This window comes from Canis lupus, chromosome 20 (assembly GCF_011100685.1).
Source record: "Canis lupus familiaris isolate Mischka breed German Shepherd chromosome 20, alternate assembly UU_Cfam_GSD_1.0, whole genome shotgun sequence".
In the NCBI taxonomy this organism is placed as follows: domain Eukaryota; kingdom Metazoa; phylum Chordata; class Mammalia; order Carnivora; family Canidae; genus Canis; species Canis lupus.
The window spans coordinates 52,529,931-52,545,188 of NC_049241.1; the positions used below are offsets into that span (position 1 = coordinate 52,529,931).

At 47.9% G+C, this 15,258-nt stretch overlaps 1 protein-coding gene across 2 annotated transcripts in view; it reads right to left on the minus strand.

The window, feature by feature from the left end:
* INSR (insulin receptor) overlaps positions 1–15,258 on the minus strand; it is a 135,257-nt gene that overhangs the window by 104,904 nt on the left and 15,095 nt on the right. For both annotated transcript variants that reach the window (XM_038567407.1, XM_038567406.1), the window contains exon 2: positions 13,247–13,798. In XM_038567407.1, coding sequence (XP_038423335.1) covers positions 13,247–13,787 — 541 coding nt within the window. In that variant the 5' untranslated portion in view covers positions 13,788–13,798. The remainder of the gene's footprint in view (positions 1–13,246; positions 13,799–15,258) is intronic.

A 15,258-nucleotide genomic window follows, 5' to 3' on the forward strand; every position in this document is an offset into this window, starting at 1 on the left:
CTCATTCATATATACCTAGAATAGCCCCTTTGTTATGTGTGCAACCTTCCCAAGTTTCTCCTTCCTCTCTTCTATAGGCTCTCAAGGAGGCACAAAGGTTGAAAAACAATTCAACGTTTTATTTCACAGTTAAGAGTGGGGAAAAAAATCAAAACCAAAAAAAGCAGAGGAATAAGATTTTTATTTTTATCAAAAGAGGGGATATCAGCTATAAGTTGTGAAAAAAAAATGATGAGAGTTGGGTCCTTTGCCATTCCCTCCTTTCAGAAGGGGAAACGGACTCGGAAAAGCCAGTCGACTTGGCCAAGGTCACACACAGAGATAGAATTCAAATCCAGGTCTATCTGACCTGAGAGCTATATCTAACCACAGAATGAAAAGCTCTAGAATGATGGAAGTGCTCTAGACCAACGCTGCCCAACAGAACGTTCTGGAATGATGGAAGTTAGAGTGACACTGCCCAACAGAACGTTCTGGAATGAGAATGCTCTAGAACAACGCTGGCCAACAGAACATCCTGGAATGATGGGAATGCTCTAGAACAACGCTGGCCAACAGAACATTCTGGAATGATGGAAATGCTCTACATCTGCAATGGCTGAACGTGGTGAGTGTAACCAAGGAATACATGTTTCATTTCATCTCATTTTAATGCAGTTAAGCTTTGCCCCATGTGACCAGCAGGGCTACCTTAGGGAGAGCCCAGCTCTGGAATTCACTACATTGGTTCTCCACTGCCACCAGAGGTGGGACCCTCAGCAGCTGAAGCCCACCCACCCATCAGGGGAAGCAGCAATTATAAGACATTCAGAGGAGAACAGTGTGAGGCAAGCGGGGTTACCCCCAAACCTAAGAAAGCCTTCTAGAAATACTCTGTCCTCTAAAATAAAACAGCCTGCCATGCCATCGTACACTTATGCATTTAGCAAGAACAGATCCCTAAGAGCTGATCCCCACTGAGCATGCCTGGCTGGCTAAAGCCTTCTCGAGCAATCCTTCGCTAAGTCGGGAAAAACAGCAACGTGTCTTGTCTCTGTGTAGGCAATATTCACACTGTGGGTCAAGATGGGGTCATTGTCATTCTCTGGCTTCTGTAATTCAGAATTTTTTTAAAAGATTTTATTTATTCATGAGAGACATAGAGAGAGGCAGAGACGTAGGCAGAGGGAGAAGCAGGTTCCCTGTGGGGAGCTAGACACGGGACTCGATCCCAGGACCCTGGGATCACGACCTGAGCCAAAGGCAGGCGCTCAACCACTGAGCCACCCAGGTGCCCCTGCGATTCAGAATTTGTAACTTTTATGATCTGGGTCCACCTTAGCTCCCTGCCTCCCTCCTCCCAAGACCTCAAGGCCGGCCAGTGTGCCACTGTGCCCTTCCCTCTCTCATGTCCCCAGCTCCTATTTCTCATCCTGCAGATGCCCATGTTGCTATTTGCCACCCTCAACGTGAGAGACTTGTAAACTCCCCATGGCCAGAAGTCCCCAAATCAAGTCAAGCAGTGCACTGGACTTGTGTGGCTGTCTTTCAAAGGCATCCTTTCAAAACTGTGGAAAAAAAAAAAAAAGTCTGTGAAGAATTATACCCTCCTCTAAACCACATGGGGCTTTTTTTTTTTTTTTTTTTTTTAAAGAGAGAAAGAGAGAGAGAGTGCAGGCAGGAGCACAGGGAGGGACAGAGAAAGAAAGAGAATTTTTTTAAAAAGATTTATTTATTTGAGAGAGAGAGAACATGAACAGGAGAGGCAGAGGGAGAAAGAATCTTAAGCAGGCTCCGTGCTGAGCATGGAGCCTGATGTGAGGCTCCATCCCAGAACCCTGAGATCACGACCTGAGCAAAAACCAAGAGTTAAATGCTTTTTTTTTTTTTTTAAGATTTCATTTCTTTATTTGAGAGATAAAGAGAGCACATTAGCAGCAAGGGTGGGGGACAGAGGGACAAGTAGACTCCCCGCTGAGCAGGGAGCCCAATGCAGAGCTCGATCCCAGGACCCTGAGATCACGATCTGAGCCAAAGGTAGACGCTTAACCCACTGAGCCACCCAAGCACCCCGGGAGAGAGAGTCTTAAGCAGGCTCCATCCCACACCCTTGAGATCATGACCGGAGCCAAAATCAAGAGCCAGACACTAAACTGACTGAGCCACCCAGGTGCCCCCACATGGGCATCTTTAAGACAATTCAACTTTTTTTCTTCATCAAATTCATCCCCATGTGGGGAACACCTGGGTGGCTCAGCAGTTATGTTTCCCTTTAGCTCAGGTCATGATCCTGGGGTCCCAGGATGGAGTCCCACATTGGGCTCCCTGCAGGGAACCTGCTTCTCCCTCTGCCTATGTTTCTGCCACTCTCTCTGTGTCTCTCATGAATAAATAAAATCTTTAAAAAACCCAATTCATCCCCATTTGGAACATCTCTCCTTTCTCAGATTTATCTGTTGTCTTCCCTCTGGCATGTGTTTCAAGGTCTTATCCACTCTGTCTTCCATAGAACCACGAGCCCTAAGATCAACTTCTTGGGGCTTTTTTTCCCCTTGCCCTTGTAAAAGTCCTTTGCAAATAACCTTCATACCTCGCTCACTTATAAAAATAATTTTCTTAGCAAAAGTTGCCTTCATAAAGAACACAAAGTTTCATCACCAAGTTCAGTCTGTCCCTTGTTTATTATACATTAAAAACAGAGAGACCAATGAATACCATTTTACTACAGAAAAGAATTTTCAGACTTTAAAAAAATATATAAATTATCAAAGAGCCACAGCCTTGCCCAAAGGGAAGGAGCAGCCATTAGGCCATACATTCACTTTATTTGGTTTTCTGAATCTGTGTCTTCTTTGATAATTATTTTAAAAAGGGGGGGGGAATCCCTGGGTGGCTCAGCGGTTTAGTGCCTACCTTTGGCCCAGGGTGTGATCCTGAAGTCCCGGGATCGAGACCCACATCAGGCTTCCTGCATGGAGACTGCTTCTCCCTCTGCCTGTGTCTCTGCCTCTCTCTCTGTCTCTCATGAATAAATAAATAAATAAAATATTTTTAAAAAAGAAATAAATGAATCTTGATTTAATCTGTTAGACAGAATTACTAATTGACCCAGCGATTCCATTCCCAGATATATACCCTCCAGGAGAATTGAAAATAAGTATTCAAACAAAAGCTTGTACACAAATGAATGTTTGTAGCAAAACCACTCACAAGAGCCAAAAGGTGGAAACACCTCAAATGTTCATCTGTTGGTAGATGGAGACACAAGACTGGCATATCCAGGCAATGGAATATTATTCAGCAAGAAAAGGAATGGGGTCCTGATATATGCTACAACGTGGGTGAACCACAAAACCACTAGCTTACTCCTAGTGAAAGAAGTAAGACATAGGGACACCGGGGTGGCACAGGAGTTGAGCATCTGCTTTTGGCTCAGGGCATGATCCCAGTCCAGGGATCGAGTCCCATATCGGGTTCCCCGCGGGGAGCCTGCTTCTCCCTCTGCCTATGTCTCTGCCTCTCTCTGTGTCTCTCATGAATAAATAAATAAAATCTTAAAAAAAAAAAAAAAGAAGAAGAAGACATAAAAAAGCCACATAGCACATGATTCCATTCATACTGAAACATCCAGAATAGGTGAGCCCACAGAGACAGAAAGCAGATTAGTGGGGGCTGGGGAAGGGATGGGGGGATACATCTAGAAGTGGAACTGATGGATCATTTAGTAATTCTTTCTAACAGATTGAAAACAGACTGTTAACAGACACAGCTCCTTTGTCCAATGATGAAAAGTATAAAGCGGTGATGGTCACACAGCACCGCGAATGTACCAAATGTCACTAACTGTAAATCTAACAGTTTTTAAAATGCATTAACGTGCATTTTACCATAATAAAAAAATTGTTCTTTAAAGAAGAGAAATCTTGAATGCTTCGGATCAAGCCTGTCTTGCTTTTCCGTATCTCCTGCTGTGAGAGCCAGCAGTTTTTTTGCAAAGGTGAAAACCTTTAACCTCCACACCACTAATAAGGTAGCTGTGGCAGGAATCCATTTGCCCAGGGACAAGCGTTGCAGGCGGTCAATAAGCAACACTGGGGCTGTGCACACTCTGTGCCAGTGTGACTTGGTGTGAGTACTTGAAACCCGGTCCTTATCACATCTTCCAAGCATAACAGTTTCTTATAGGCAAGAACTTGGAAACACTCTAGAAAAAGCTCATCAAGGAGCCTCCCTCACTAGACAGCAGCCCGCAAGCCTGGGGAGGTCATTCAAGACCCAAGACCCAACCTGATGAAACAAAAAAAAAAAAAAAAAAAAGAAGCAGCAAAGAAACTTCTCTAATAAAAAGCTCAAAGGACCCTGTACCCCAAACCCTCCAGGCACTTGACGACTGTGGGCTTTTATCTACCAGATGCCCCCCCAGCGCCATTTGATCCACGCTTCATCCCATGCCTCTCTGTCCCGTGTCTGGGGCTTAAGGCTGGCTTGGGAGATCTTGGGTCACTTCCCAAACCCAGAATTGAAGGAAATTAGCCCAATGGCTGCCACTCATATGGCCCCACACATGACAAACAATGGGGCCCCAGAGGAAAGTAATTTTTTTTTTGTATCCTATTTAACAGTATTTATCTCTAAGCCTGAGCTAGCACAGACACCCTCCAAGCCTGAGAGAGAAGGGAGAGAGGAAGAATGGGGGGCAGGAGAGGAGAGAGGGGATACAATTTTGAAACTCTTCACTGGGAAAGGGAATGTTCTATCAGGGACAGATGTGTGGATACAAGGACAACTGCATGGTGCTGGCTTCTGAGCCCCATATGACCTGAGGTCCCCGGGAACTCCCTGGGGACATTTCAGGTGTTCAGTCACAAAGAACAGATTTTAATCCTGACAAAGGGTCTGGTGACACGGTGGGAAATAACTGGTCAATGAATTTCGTCAAGGAGGAGGGAATAAAAGAAAAACTTGTCAGACCAGTTACCAAGTTACCAGACGGCCACCTTTCCATAATTATGTATTTAACTCTACACCACCTTCTTCCAAAAGATTGGGCCAGGGCAGCCCAGGTGGCTCAGTGGTTTAGCACGGCCTTCAGCCCAGGACCTGATCCTGGAGACCCGGGATTGAGTCCCACGTCGGGCTCCCTGCATGGAGCCTGGTTCTCCCTCTTTCTCTCTGCCTGTGTCTCTGCCTCTCTCTGTGTGTGTTTCTCATGAATAAATAAATAAAATCTTAAAAAAAAAAAAAGATTGGGCCAATTTACTTCTCTATGCGATAAAATAGTTCATTGGAATCCCCTAAGCCCCCTCCAGGAAGCCGGGCACTCGTTCAAACTTGATCTGAATCTTCACTACTAAAGATTTCAATGCGGTCAACTGGTCTACCTTCCTTCAGTGTATGCTCCAGCCTCCCAAAACACTTTCTGCCTACCTAGCTTATAACTTTATAGTGACATCCTTGACTTCTTCCCCAACTCAGCAAGGACTCTGAGGTCCCAGCAACATGCCTGGTTTGGCACAGCTGTTTACTCACTATCAGTGAAACAGGCCATCCTGAACACAGCCCCAATGTAACCTTCAAGACCTCTCCCTCGAGCCACAGGAAAACATCTGGCATCCAGAGCATGGGATGGTCTGAGCCTCTGCACAGCATGAGGCAGCCTCCTTAATCTTGCCCACAAAAGGCATCTATGTTTTTTGTCATTGCCATTCAACCCATCTGGAACACCCTTCCTCCTTTTTTTTTTTTTTTTAAGATTTTATTTATTTATTCATGAGAGACACAGAGGGAGAAGCAGGCTCCCTGTGGGGAGCCCAATATGGGACTCAATCCCGGGACCCCAGGACCACGACCTGAGCTAAAAGCAGACGCTCAACCACACGGAGCCACCCAGGTGCCCAGCACCCTTCCTTCTTACCCTCTTTCTAAGCATCACTTGCCAGTGGAACCAAACCACTCCAACCTTCCACAAATGCCAATGGTGACTTGTCTTCAACCCTGGGGAGAACCGGGAGCACTTGCTCCTTCCTGCTATATAAAATCCAGTCATCCCCAAAGCCAGAAGTTCATTTTAAAAATTCCAGTCATCTCCATGATAAGGAAATTACAATGACCCTGGATTTTTTTTTTTTTTCAGTTCGGTGCTTTTAATCCTCTCCTAGATTTTTAAAAAGACTGTCAACAAAACAAAAAGGAATATGGATCAAAAATTCAAATGGCCCATTATGCTACACAATCCACCATATTTTATTATTATCATTATCATTATCATTATTATTCAATGCCCATGTGCACAAGTTAGACTTTCCTGTTTTCTGCAGAGACTACAGTGACACAGCCACAAAGGAATTTAATTTATCAATATTCTGCAACGATATTATCTAGAGAACATCGTGATTTCCAGGTGCTCTGGCTCCAGACGTATCTAGAACCACCAATCCGATGACTCACTTGGAGGGGAACAGGAAAGGGGGCTGGGTGGCCTGCCTGCCTTGTGACGTCTCCTGCCAGCTGGGCTGCTTTGAGTGGGTAACTCACTCCTGCCTTTTGACTCCCCAACCAAAACAAGAACTCCTGATGTAAAGTAAGGTGAGGACAGCACCCCATGCCTCACAGTCCCCTCCCCTCAGTGCCAGCAAGGGGCAGGAATACCGTGTCGGCCGGATGCAAGGATGCTCCCAATTTCCAACGACAACAGCCTCTACCCCATCTTTATAAGGTATGTAGCCAAGAACAAAGGTGGGCACAATTTTTTCTGTAAAGAGCCATACAGTCTCCGTTGCAACTATTCATGGCACTAAAGTAGCCACAGGCATTATGTAAATGAATATAAGAGCGAGCCTGGCCATGTTCCAATGAACCTGTATTTTGGGACACTGAAATGTGAATTTCACAGCATTTTTCACCCTTCGTAAAATATTATCCTTTAGATTTCCACACACACATACACCCACACACAACTTTGTAAAATATAAAAAGCGTTCTTAGCTCATGGGCCACACATAAATCACTGATGGGTCAGATTTGGCCCACGGATCAGTTTGCTGACCTCCAGGCAAGGACACCAGACAAGGCTGAGGTCAAACCATTCCCCAGCAAAGTGTCCAGGAGTAAGTCTCTTACTTACCGCTCTAGCCTCAGTGTCCCCTTCTGTAAAATGGGAATCCCATCCTCTCGCAGGCTGGCTGTGGTGAGGATTCCATGAGGCAGCGATAGTCGAATGCCTACCGCTTAGCAGGTGCTCAATAAATATCAGCTGGGACTGAGTGGTCAAAGATACCATTGCTTATCTATATGACGGGTGCTGGGACACAGCAAGGAGAGCCACCGTCGCTGTCTTCAAGAAATCTTAGCCTGAGGGAGGAGGCAGCTAACTTAAGGCAGGATGAAAAAAGCTATAAGAAAAGGCAGCCAGGGGCACCTGGGTGGCTCAGTGGTTGAGCCTTAGGCTCAGGGCCTAACCCCAGGGTCCTGGGATCGAGTCCTGAATCAGGCTCCCTGCAGGGAGCCTGCTTCTCCCTCTCCCTCTCCCTCTCCCTCTGGGTCTCTCACAAATAAATAAATTTGGAAGGGAGGGAGGGAGGGAGGAGCAGCCAGAATGTTGGCAGCGAAAATTCTAGGGGATTTCCCCCTCCCCTCTATTCCTTTGTCTTCTGTACTTCCCCAAATCTCCACCTTGGGTGCAGGAGAGCCTCGTGGTGAAGAGCTCAAATTCTGAGCTTGAACGCCTGGGTTTCCAGTTGGAATCCCATCTGTACTGTTCACTAGCCACAAGATCGGGGGCAAGTGGCTTATCCTCTGGGGGCCTCCGTGGCCTCGTCTGTGAGAAGCAATTAGAGGAGGACTCAACGCAGTGTTACAAGCAAAGCACTTAGAGCAGTGCCTGCCACAAAATAAGTCGTTTGTGACCAAGAAGATTCTGATTATTAAAATGTCAAAGGCAAGGGCACCCGGGTGGTTCAGTGGTTGAGCATCTCCCTTTGGCTCAGGGCATGATCCCGGGGTCCCGGGATCGAGTCCTACATTGGGCTCCCCGCAGGGAACCTGCTTCTCCCTCTGCCTGTGTCTCTGCCTCTCTCTCTGTGTCTCTCATGAATAAATAATTTTTTTTAAAAGTCAAAGGCAGAATTAAATATTCTATATTTAATCTAAATAGGGCTCCCCAGTGTTCAGAGAACCTGAAACAAAGATGTATCAAACCCAGGGAGGAGAGACCTGCCTCCCTCCACTGCCTGTTCCTCCACTCCCGCCCATGTCATATGTGGCATCGCGGCCAGTTTCCTGGCACCCTGCATGTCCCAGCCTCACCCACTCCTCTGACTGGCAGCAAGCAGCTGGGGTGGCCTCCCAGAAAAAAAAATGCCAGTAGGTTTGGCTAGGGCAGCTGGTCAAGCAAGCTCTGTGGCTTCTGATGCCCCCAACAGCCCAGAGCTGGAGGTCTGGAGCATGTGAAGACACCAGGTGGGCAGAGGGGTCTTCCCCTTGGGCTGTTGGTCCAACACCCCTCGTGGGCAGGTCATACAGGGCGCTCTCCTCTGCTTGCCCTAAGCCCCAAGTCAGAACTGGAGCCAACCCCTGGCAAGTATTCACCCAGCGGCTGGTCTGCTCAGAAGGGTAGAGGACCCATGGCGCCCCCCAGGAAGCTTCTAGAACACTCGCAGAGTGCCAGGTGCTGGGTTCAATGCACCCCCTGTACCAACTCACCTATTCCCAAACCACAACTCTGACAAGCAGGTCCCATAATTGTCCCCATCTTTTGGATCAGGAGACAGAGGCTTGACCTGGCTCATGACCAGTGAGGAGCAAAACAGGTCTCCAGGCAGTTCTGAAAAAGGGTTGGCGAGGCCAACCTTCGGGGTCTTAATGACACAGTGATTTGGGGAAAGGGAGATATTCTAAGGCCCAAAGGCAAATTTGGGGCTTCGACCCATGCTCCCACCCACAGAGAGCCCTCGCCTAGAACCCTCCCGGCAAGTGTGCCTTGTCACATAGTCCATGGCAATATTAGCCACCAGGGGAGCCTGGGTGGCGCAGGTGGTTAGGCATCCGCCTTCGGCTCAGGTGGTGGTCCCAGGCTGCTGGGGTCGAGTCCTGCATCTCCACCCTGCCCATCCAAGGCCTGTCGCACTTGGCCTCCCCTGGAATCTGCGCCCCAAACCCGCGGGCAGGGTGATGGAGAAGAAGCACTTCAAACCCCACATCACGATGATATTTTTTCCCTTTCATTACCTTGGCCTTCCTTTAGCCTTGCTTTGTTTTCTCTGCTTAAAGCATCGTTGAGAACAGGATGAAGAAGGGACACTGTGGAGAATGCATAAACCGGGTCCAGAGAACAATCTGACACCGTCATCCCAAGCACTGGCCCCGACCCTAAAAGCCTCCAGAGCCTGACAATCAGGCAAGAAAAAGACAACGGCTCTCGACGTTCCGGGAAGCATTTGAGGGGGCTCTAGAGAACTAAACGAGTTGATGGATAGTTTTTCACTGGCCACGGGGCTGTCTCCTGAGAGGGGGGAGCATCCTCAAAAGGCTCATTTTGGTCTGTTTTGTGTTCGAGTCTCACCGGACATTAGATAAGCCTTCAAAGGCCAGGGCAGCAAGGAAGCATAAGCATTTAAAAAGCCAGAGATGGGGGCACCTGGGTGGTTCAGTGGTTGATCATCTGCCTTCGGCTCAGGTCGTGATCTCAGGGTCCTGGGATCGAGTCCCGCATCGGGCTCTTCAAAGGGAGCCTGCTTCTCTCTCTGCCTGTGTCTCTGCCTCTCTCTGTGTGTCTCTCATGAATAAATAAATATCAAAATAAATAAATAATAAAAAGCCAGAGACATACACCCACGTTTGCAGCAACCTTACTCACAGTAGCTAAAATGTGGAAGCCCATCTATGGATAATGATAAATAAATGTGGTCCAACCACACAATGGAAGATCATTGAGCCTGAAAAATGAAGTTCAATGCACACACACAACGTGGATGAACCTGGAAGACATACTCAGTGAAATAAGCCAATGGCAGGAGTCCAGACACTATAGGATTCCACTTCTTTGAGTCCCGAGAGGAGCCCCATCCATACAGACAGGAAGTAGACGGTGGGAGCCAGGGTAGGGGAGGGAGTGGAAAGTCAGTGTTTCATGGGGACAGAGTCTCCATGTGGGGAGATGAGAACGTCTGGAGATGGATGGTGGGGATGCTTGCACGACAGTGTGAGTATATTTAATGCCACTAAATTGTGCACCTAAAAATATTTAGGATGGGCCCACACCAGGCTGGCTGAGATGATAGTGCATGCGCGTGACACTTGATCTCGGGTTTGTGAGTTTGAGGCCCGCATTGGGTAGAGAGCTTACTTTAAAAAAAAAATCATAAGAAATAAAAATCCCAAATCTTTAAAAAAGAATAAGAAGAAAACTTAAAATGGTGAATTTTATATTATTTGCATTTTACCGCAATAAAAGGAATTAAGGGGAAAAAGAAAAGGCCAGGGGCACGGGTTCCAAGAACAATCATTTCAACATCTGTTACTAGGAGAGGACGATGCTTCGCCGAAGGGTCCTCAGCTCTGATCACGCACCCGGAGCAGCTGACAGCAAGGCCAGATGCCAGGAGCCACGTACCTCAGCAGGTGGTCACAGCAATATGTGCAGAGCCACACCCTCCCCCATGACAAAGCCCCCATTTCCAAAGCAGAAAAAAACAAGGCTGTTCTCAAAAGCAAGAGATTAGGAAAAGAAAAAAAAAAGCAAAAAAAAAAAAAACAAAAAACAAAAAACAAAAAAACAAAAAAAACAAAACTGCTCACATCAGGGACATTTCTGCAGATAATACCATTCTGGATATTTTGACGAAAATGTGTACAGAAATAAATCCACAGAGGAATGTCTTAAATTATATCTCAAGACACAAGAGCCCGGAGCATTTCAAACAAGAGACCTAAATTTGGAGACCTCAGCATTGGAATAATAAAAGCATGTTCCCTATTTCCCTGGTGCCCCAACTACAAGTGGCTCAGCCATTTCTAAACCGAGGGGACAGCCTTCCCCCTCCCCCAACCCTTGTCTTTTTTGTGTCTCGGCCTTGGCCCGAACCCCAGCTGTCTTTTATTAGCTGTGTGGCCTTAGGGAAGTTAAGGAACCCCTCTGGTCTCTAAAATGAGGATAACAGTGCTCCCCTTGCAGCCGTGTGCCCTTGTGACATAGATCCTGAACATCCCCTTCTCCCCTCACCATCGTGAATGCCAACCCCCCCCCCCAAATCCATGGCTCCCAGTTCATCCACCCGTACCTGCTGCCCACCCACGCGTCAGAAGCTTGCCTGTTCTACAAAATTCCAAACCCACAAGTAGTCACTCGACTTCTCTGAGACTTTGCCCCAACTTTGTGATTTCGACTCTCTCTGTCCCTGACCTGCCAACGTCTCCAAGATTGCTCCACAATATAATAATCATCGTACCCTCCTCCATCCTCAGACAACGAGGCTCTCTTTCCCTTCCCCGCCCAACCTTTCAGAAGAGGTGTGGCTTTCACTCTCACCTTCTGTTACCCCACAACCCAACACCTGGGCCTCAGAGGGGCTCCTCCCCAAGGCTCAGATGGCTTCTCACTGACAATTCTGTGGATTGTACTCAGGACTCACCTTCTGTGGCTTCCCAATAGCTTTGGGCTCAGGGGAGAAGACCCTCCTTTGTCCCTTCCCTTGTATCTTTAGTGATACAACCATTAAGCACCCCCACTCACTTTCTCCCACCTCGGTCTCATGTTCACTAACTCCTCCCAGGGAATTTCATGATGTATGAAAGAGTCAAAACAATAAAAAAGTAACGGGTGTGTGTTTGGAACATGTCTCCCTGGTTATGAAAACATTATAAAAGTACACTGATTAGAACAGGAGCAGCCTTGGTGCAGGGAACATATTTATGGACATCCAGAAAGAGACCCCAAATCAAAGACAAAGCAATAAATTTCTGCAATAAACAGCAGTGAGACCCCAGCAAATTATTTTGGGGGAAAGGGACATCCTTTTGAATCATGCACATAGATCCCAAAATCCCAGATGAATTTTTTCTTAATGATAATTAAAATTAAAATAGGAAATTTGGAAAAAAGAGAAAAAAAACATTCATTTTACAGATGGAAAAGGACTTTCTAAACATAAAGTAACATGAGAGGCACGCAGAGATCCAGCTCCAGACTCCATAAACATTTGAAGCTTCTCTGGCAACTGACATCCAGAGCGTTTTCACCACTGAACAAAAATGTCTGAAAATACAATTGGCAGAGGGTCAATGGCTTTCATCTATGAAAACCACGCATTGACTAGGATTTCGAAAACCACTAACCTACTAAAAGATAACTGGACAAAACATATGAACAGGAAGAGAAAACCCAAATGATAAACATGTTTTAAAAGGCTCAACCCCAATAGCAATCAAAGAAATGCAAATACAAACAATGACAACACCTCGGCCCCTCCCTCCAATAAATTATGAAAGAGGTTTCAAACAACACTCAGAGCCGGCCAAGGTGTTCCCTGTCGGCCAATGCTAGGAGGAGCGCCCGTCAACACGACATTTCCGCAAAGTCATTTGGCAACTGGCATCCAGAGCCTCTGGCCCAGAAATTTCACTTCTGGAGGAGCAAGGCCTAAAGAAACAACTGCTCGATAAAGCTCTGATCCCAAAATGTTCATCCTTCTCTTGAGAACTGGAAATCACCTCACTGTCCAAAGACGGGGAGAGGTAAGTAAATAAATAAAGACACGAGAGAACCACTAGAAGGAAGTAGCCCCACTAATGGTAGAGTAAGGACCGTGGCTGTGCTTCCTTCCTTGACCCACTTCTTTTCCCAGACATCTACCCTGAGCGATCTTACTTCTATAATCAGAGAAGAAATAAACTTTTTCTTTCCCTCCCCACAACGAAGTCCGCACGCATCCACCTCTACCCGCCTTTTCAAGCAAGAGGAACATTCCACTGCCCGGCCCAGGAGTTGACAAAACCTGGCCCCCAGCTTGGCTTGTAAATAAAGTTTTATTGAAATGTAGCCATGCCCACGTGTCTATGTGCCACGCAGACCACTTTCCTGCCACAAGGGCGGCGCTGAGGAGTCGTTATGGGAGACCAAGCAGCCTGCAAAGTCAGAAGTGCTTCGTATCAGAGGCCCCTCCACCCCTCCCGCAGAAAAAGGGTGCCACCCCCTGGCCCCACGAAGGCCTCCAGCTTCTCTCTAACCAACAAGGCATGAGAGGCGACTCAGAGCCCTGCACCCCCCGCATACCTTTCTGGCAGTGGCTGTGTGTCCAACACCGCTCGACAAACTGCCCATTGATGACAGTGGCAGGGCAGTTGGTCTTGCCCTTGGCAGTGCCTGGACAGATGTCCCCACACTCCTCGTTGTCGTCTTTGTTCAGCACAATATAATTATCCTCCACAGAATCCAGGATGCGGGACCAGTCGATGGTGGCCAGGTAGCAGAGCTCATTGTTCTTCTCGATGCGGACGGAGCCCCGGGTGATGTTCATCAAGCTGTAGAGGCCAAGCTCCTTCAGGTGGACCATCTCGAAGATGACCAGCGCGTAGTTGAAGAAGAGGCGCGAGCCTCGGATGACCGTGAGGTTGGGGAACAGGTCCTTCAGGCTCTCCAGCCCATAGACCCGGAAGAGCAGCAAGTAATCAGTGATCATGATGAGTTTGGGGAAACTGAGGTCTCGGAAATCCTCGGGCCTCGTTTTGAACATTAACAGTATCTGCAAATGTCCTTCAATGACCGAGCAGTTGGCCAGCTCATGCAGCCTCGTTAGGTTGTTCCGGATATCCATGCCAGGACACACTGGAAGGAAAAACAAGCAGAAAGCAAGACAGGTGAGCAAACATGCCACGGATGGGTTAGAAGAAGTAGTGGCAGGGCCAGCTTCGCAGGTGTGCAACCTGAGTCGCGAGACCCACTCAGAAGGGCCCTGCCTGGGGCTCGGGGCTCTTCCATCTATCTTGAAACCCTTAATCATTTTTGAGCAAGGGGCCCCATGTTTCCATTCCACACCGGGGCCCCACAAACACCATAGCGAGCCCCGATGCGTGGTTTTCTCTAGAGGGTCTGTCCCTAAGTCACCACTTGCAGAAGGCAAAGCACGTAAGTCCTTTGGAGGTACTGTTAGCGGCCTTAGAGCCACCCCGTCGAATATGACGTGGTGGAGACACTAGGACTATGTGGGATTGAGTAACACAGCAGGTGCAGAAGGGGCAGGGGAGCCGACCCCGGCGAGTCAACTTCGGAGAACTTCAAGAGATGATTTTATGGGCCCTGGGGGGCTCAGTGGTTGGCTCAGGTCATGATCCCAGGGTCCTGGGATCAAGTCCCACGTCGGGCTCCCCGCAGGGAGCCTGCTTCTCCCTCTGCCTCCTGTGTCTCTGCCTCTGTCTGTGTGTCTCTAAGTAAATAAAATCTTTTAAATAAATAAATAAAATACTTAAACACACACACTATTAAGAAAGCAAAGAGAGGGGAGCCTGGGTGGCTCAGTGGTTGAGTGTCCACCTCTGACTCAGGTCATGATCCCGGGGTCCTGGCATCAAGTTCCACATCGGGCTCCCCACGGGGAGCCTGCTTCTCCCTCTGCCTGTCTCTGCCTCTCTCCATCTCTCATGAATAAATAAATAAAATTAAAAAAAAAAAAAGGAGATGATTTTATGAGGATAAAGCTGCCCATGTCAAAATGGGGCAAGGGTAGTTGAATTTGTTTTGTCAATTCTCCTCCCTCAAGGACTCTTCTTCCCAACCTGCCCTCCTCCCAGGCACAGGGTCACAGCCTCGTTCCCTGTCACCTGGGTGTGGCAAGGGCTTCGCAGGGCGTCTACTCTCCCCTGCACAAACACCCTACACGCCCATCTCCCAAAGACAGTCCTTCCCAGACTCCAGCACCTTCTCTGGCTCCCCATCACCCTGCATGTCTCCCTCCCAGCCTTCGGGGATCCCCCCCCCACTCACTCCCCTGCACCAACTGAACAGGCTGCCCACCACTCTCACAACTCCAAGGCTCCGTGTCCTCCCTCGGAGCATGACCTATGAGAAGCAGTGAGCGGGGTAACACAGGCATTCGAGCAGTGCCCAGCACATAGTAGGTGCTCAATTAATGCCAGCTATCTTGCTGTTGTTTATGTCTCCCAAATGTATCACAATCATCTCAGGGCTCTATGCCTTTACTTCCCCAGCTGAGATAGTAAATACGTTCACCTTTGGGGGTCACACGGTCCGTGCAGAAACTACTCCACTCTGCCACTGGGGCTCAAAAG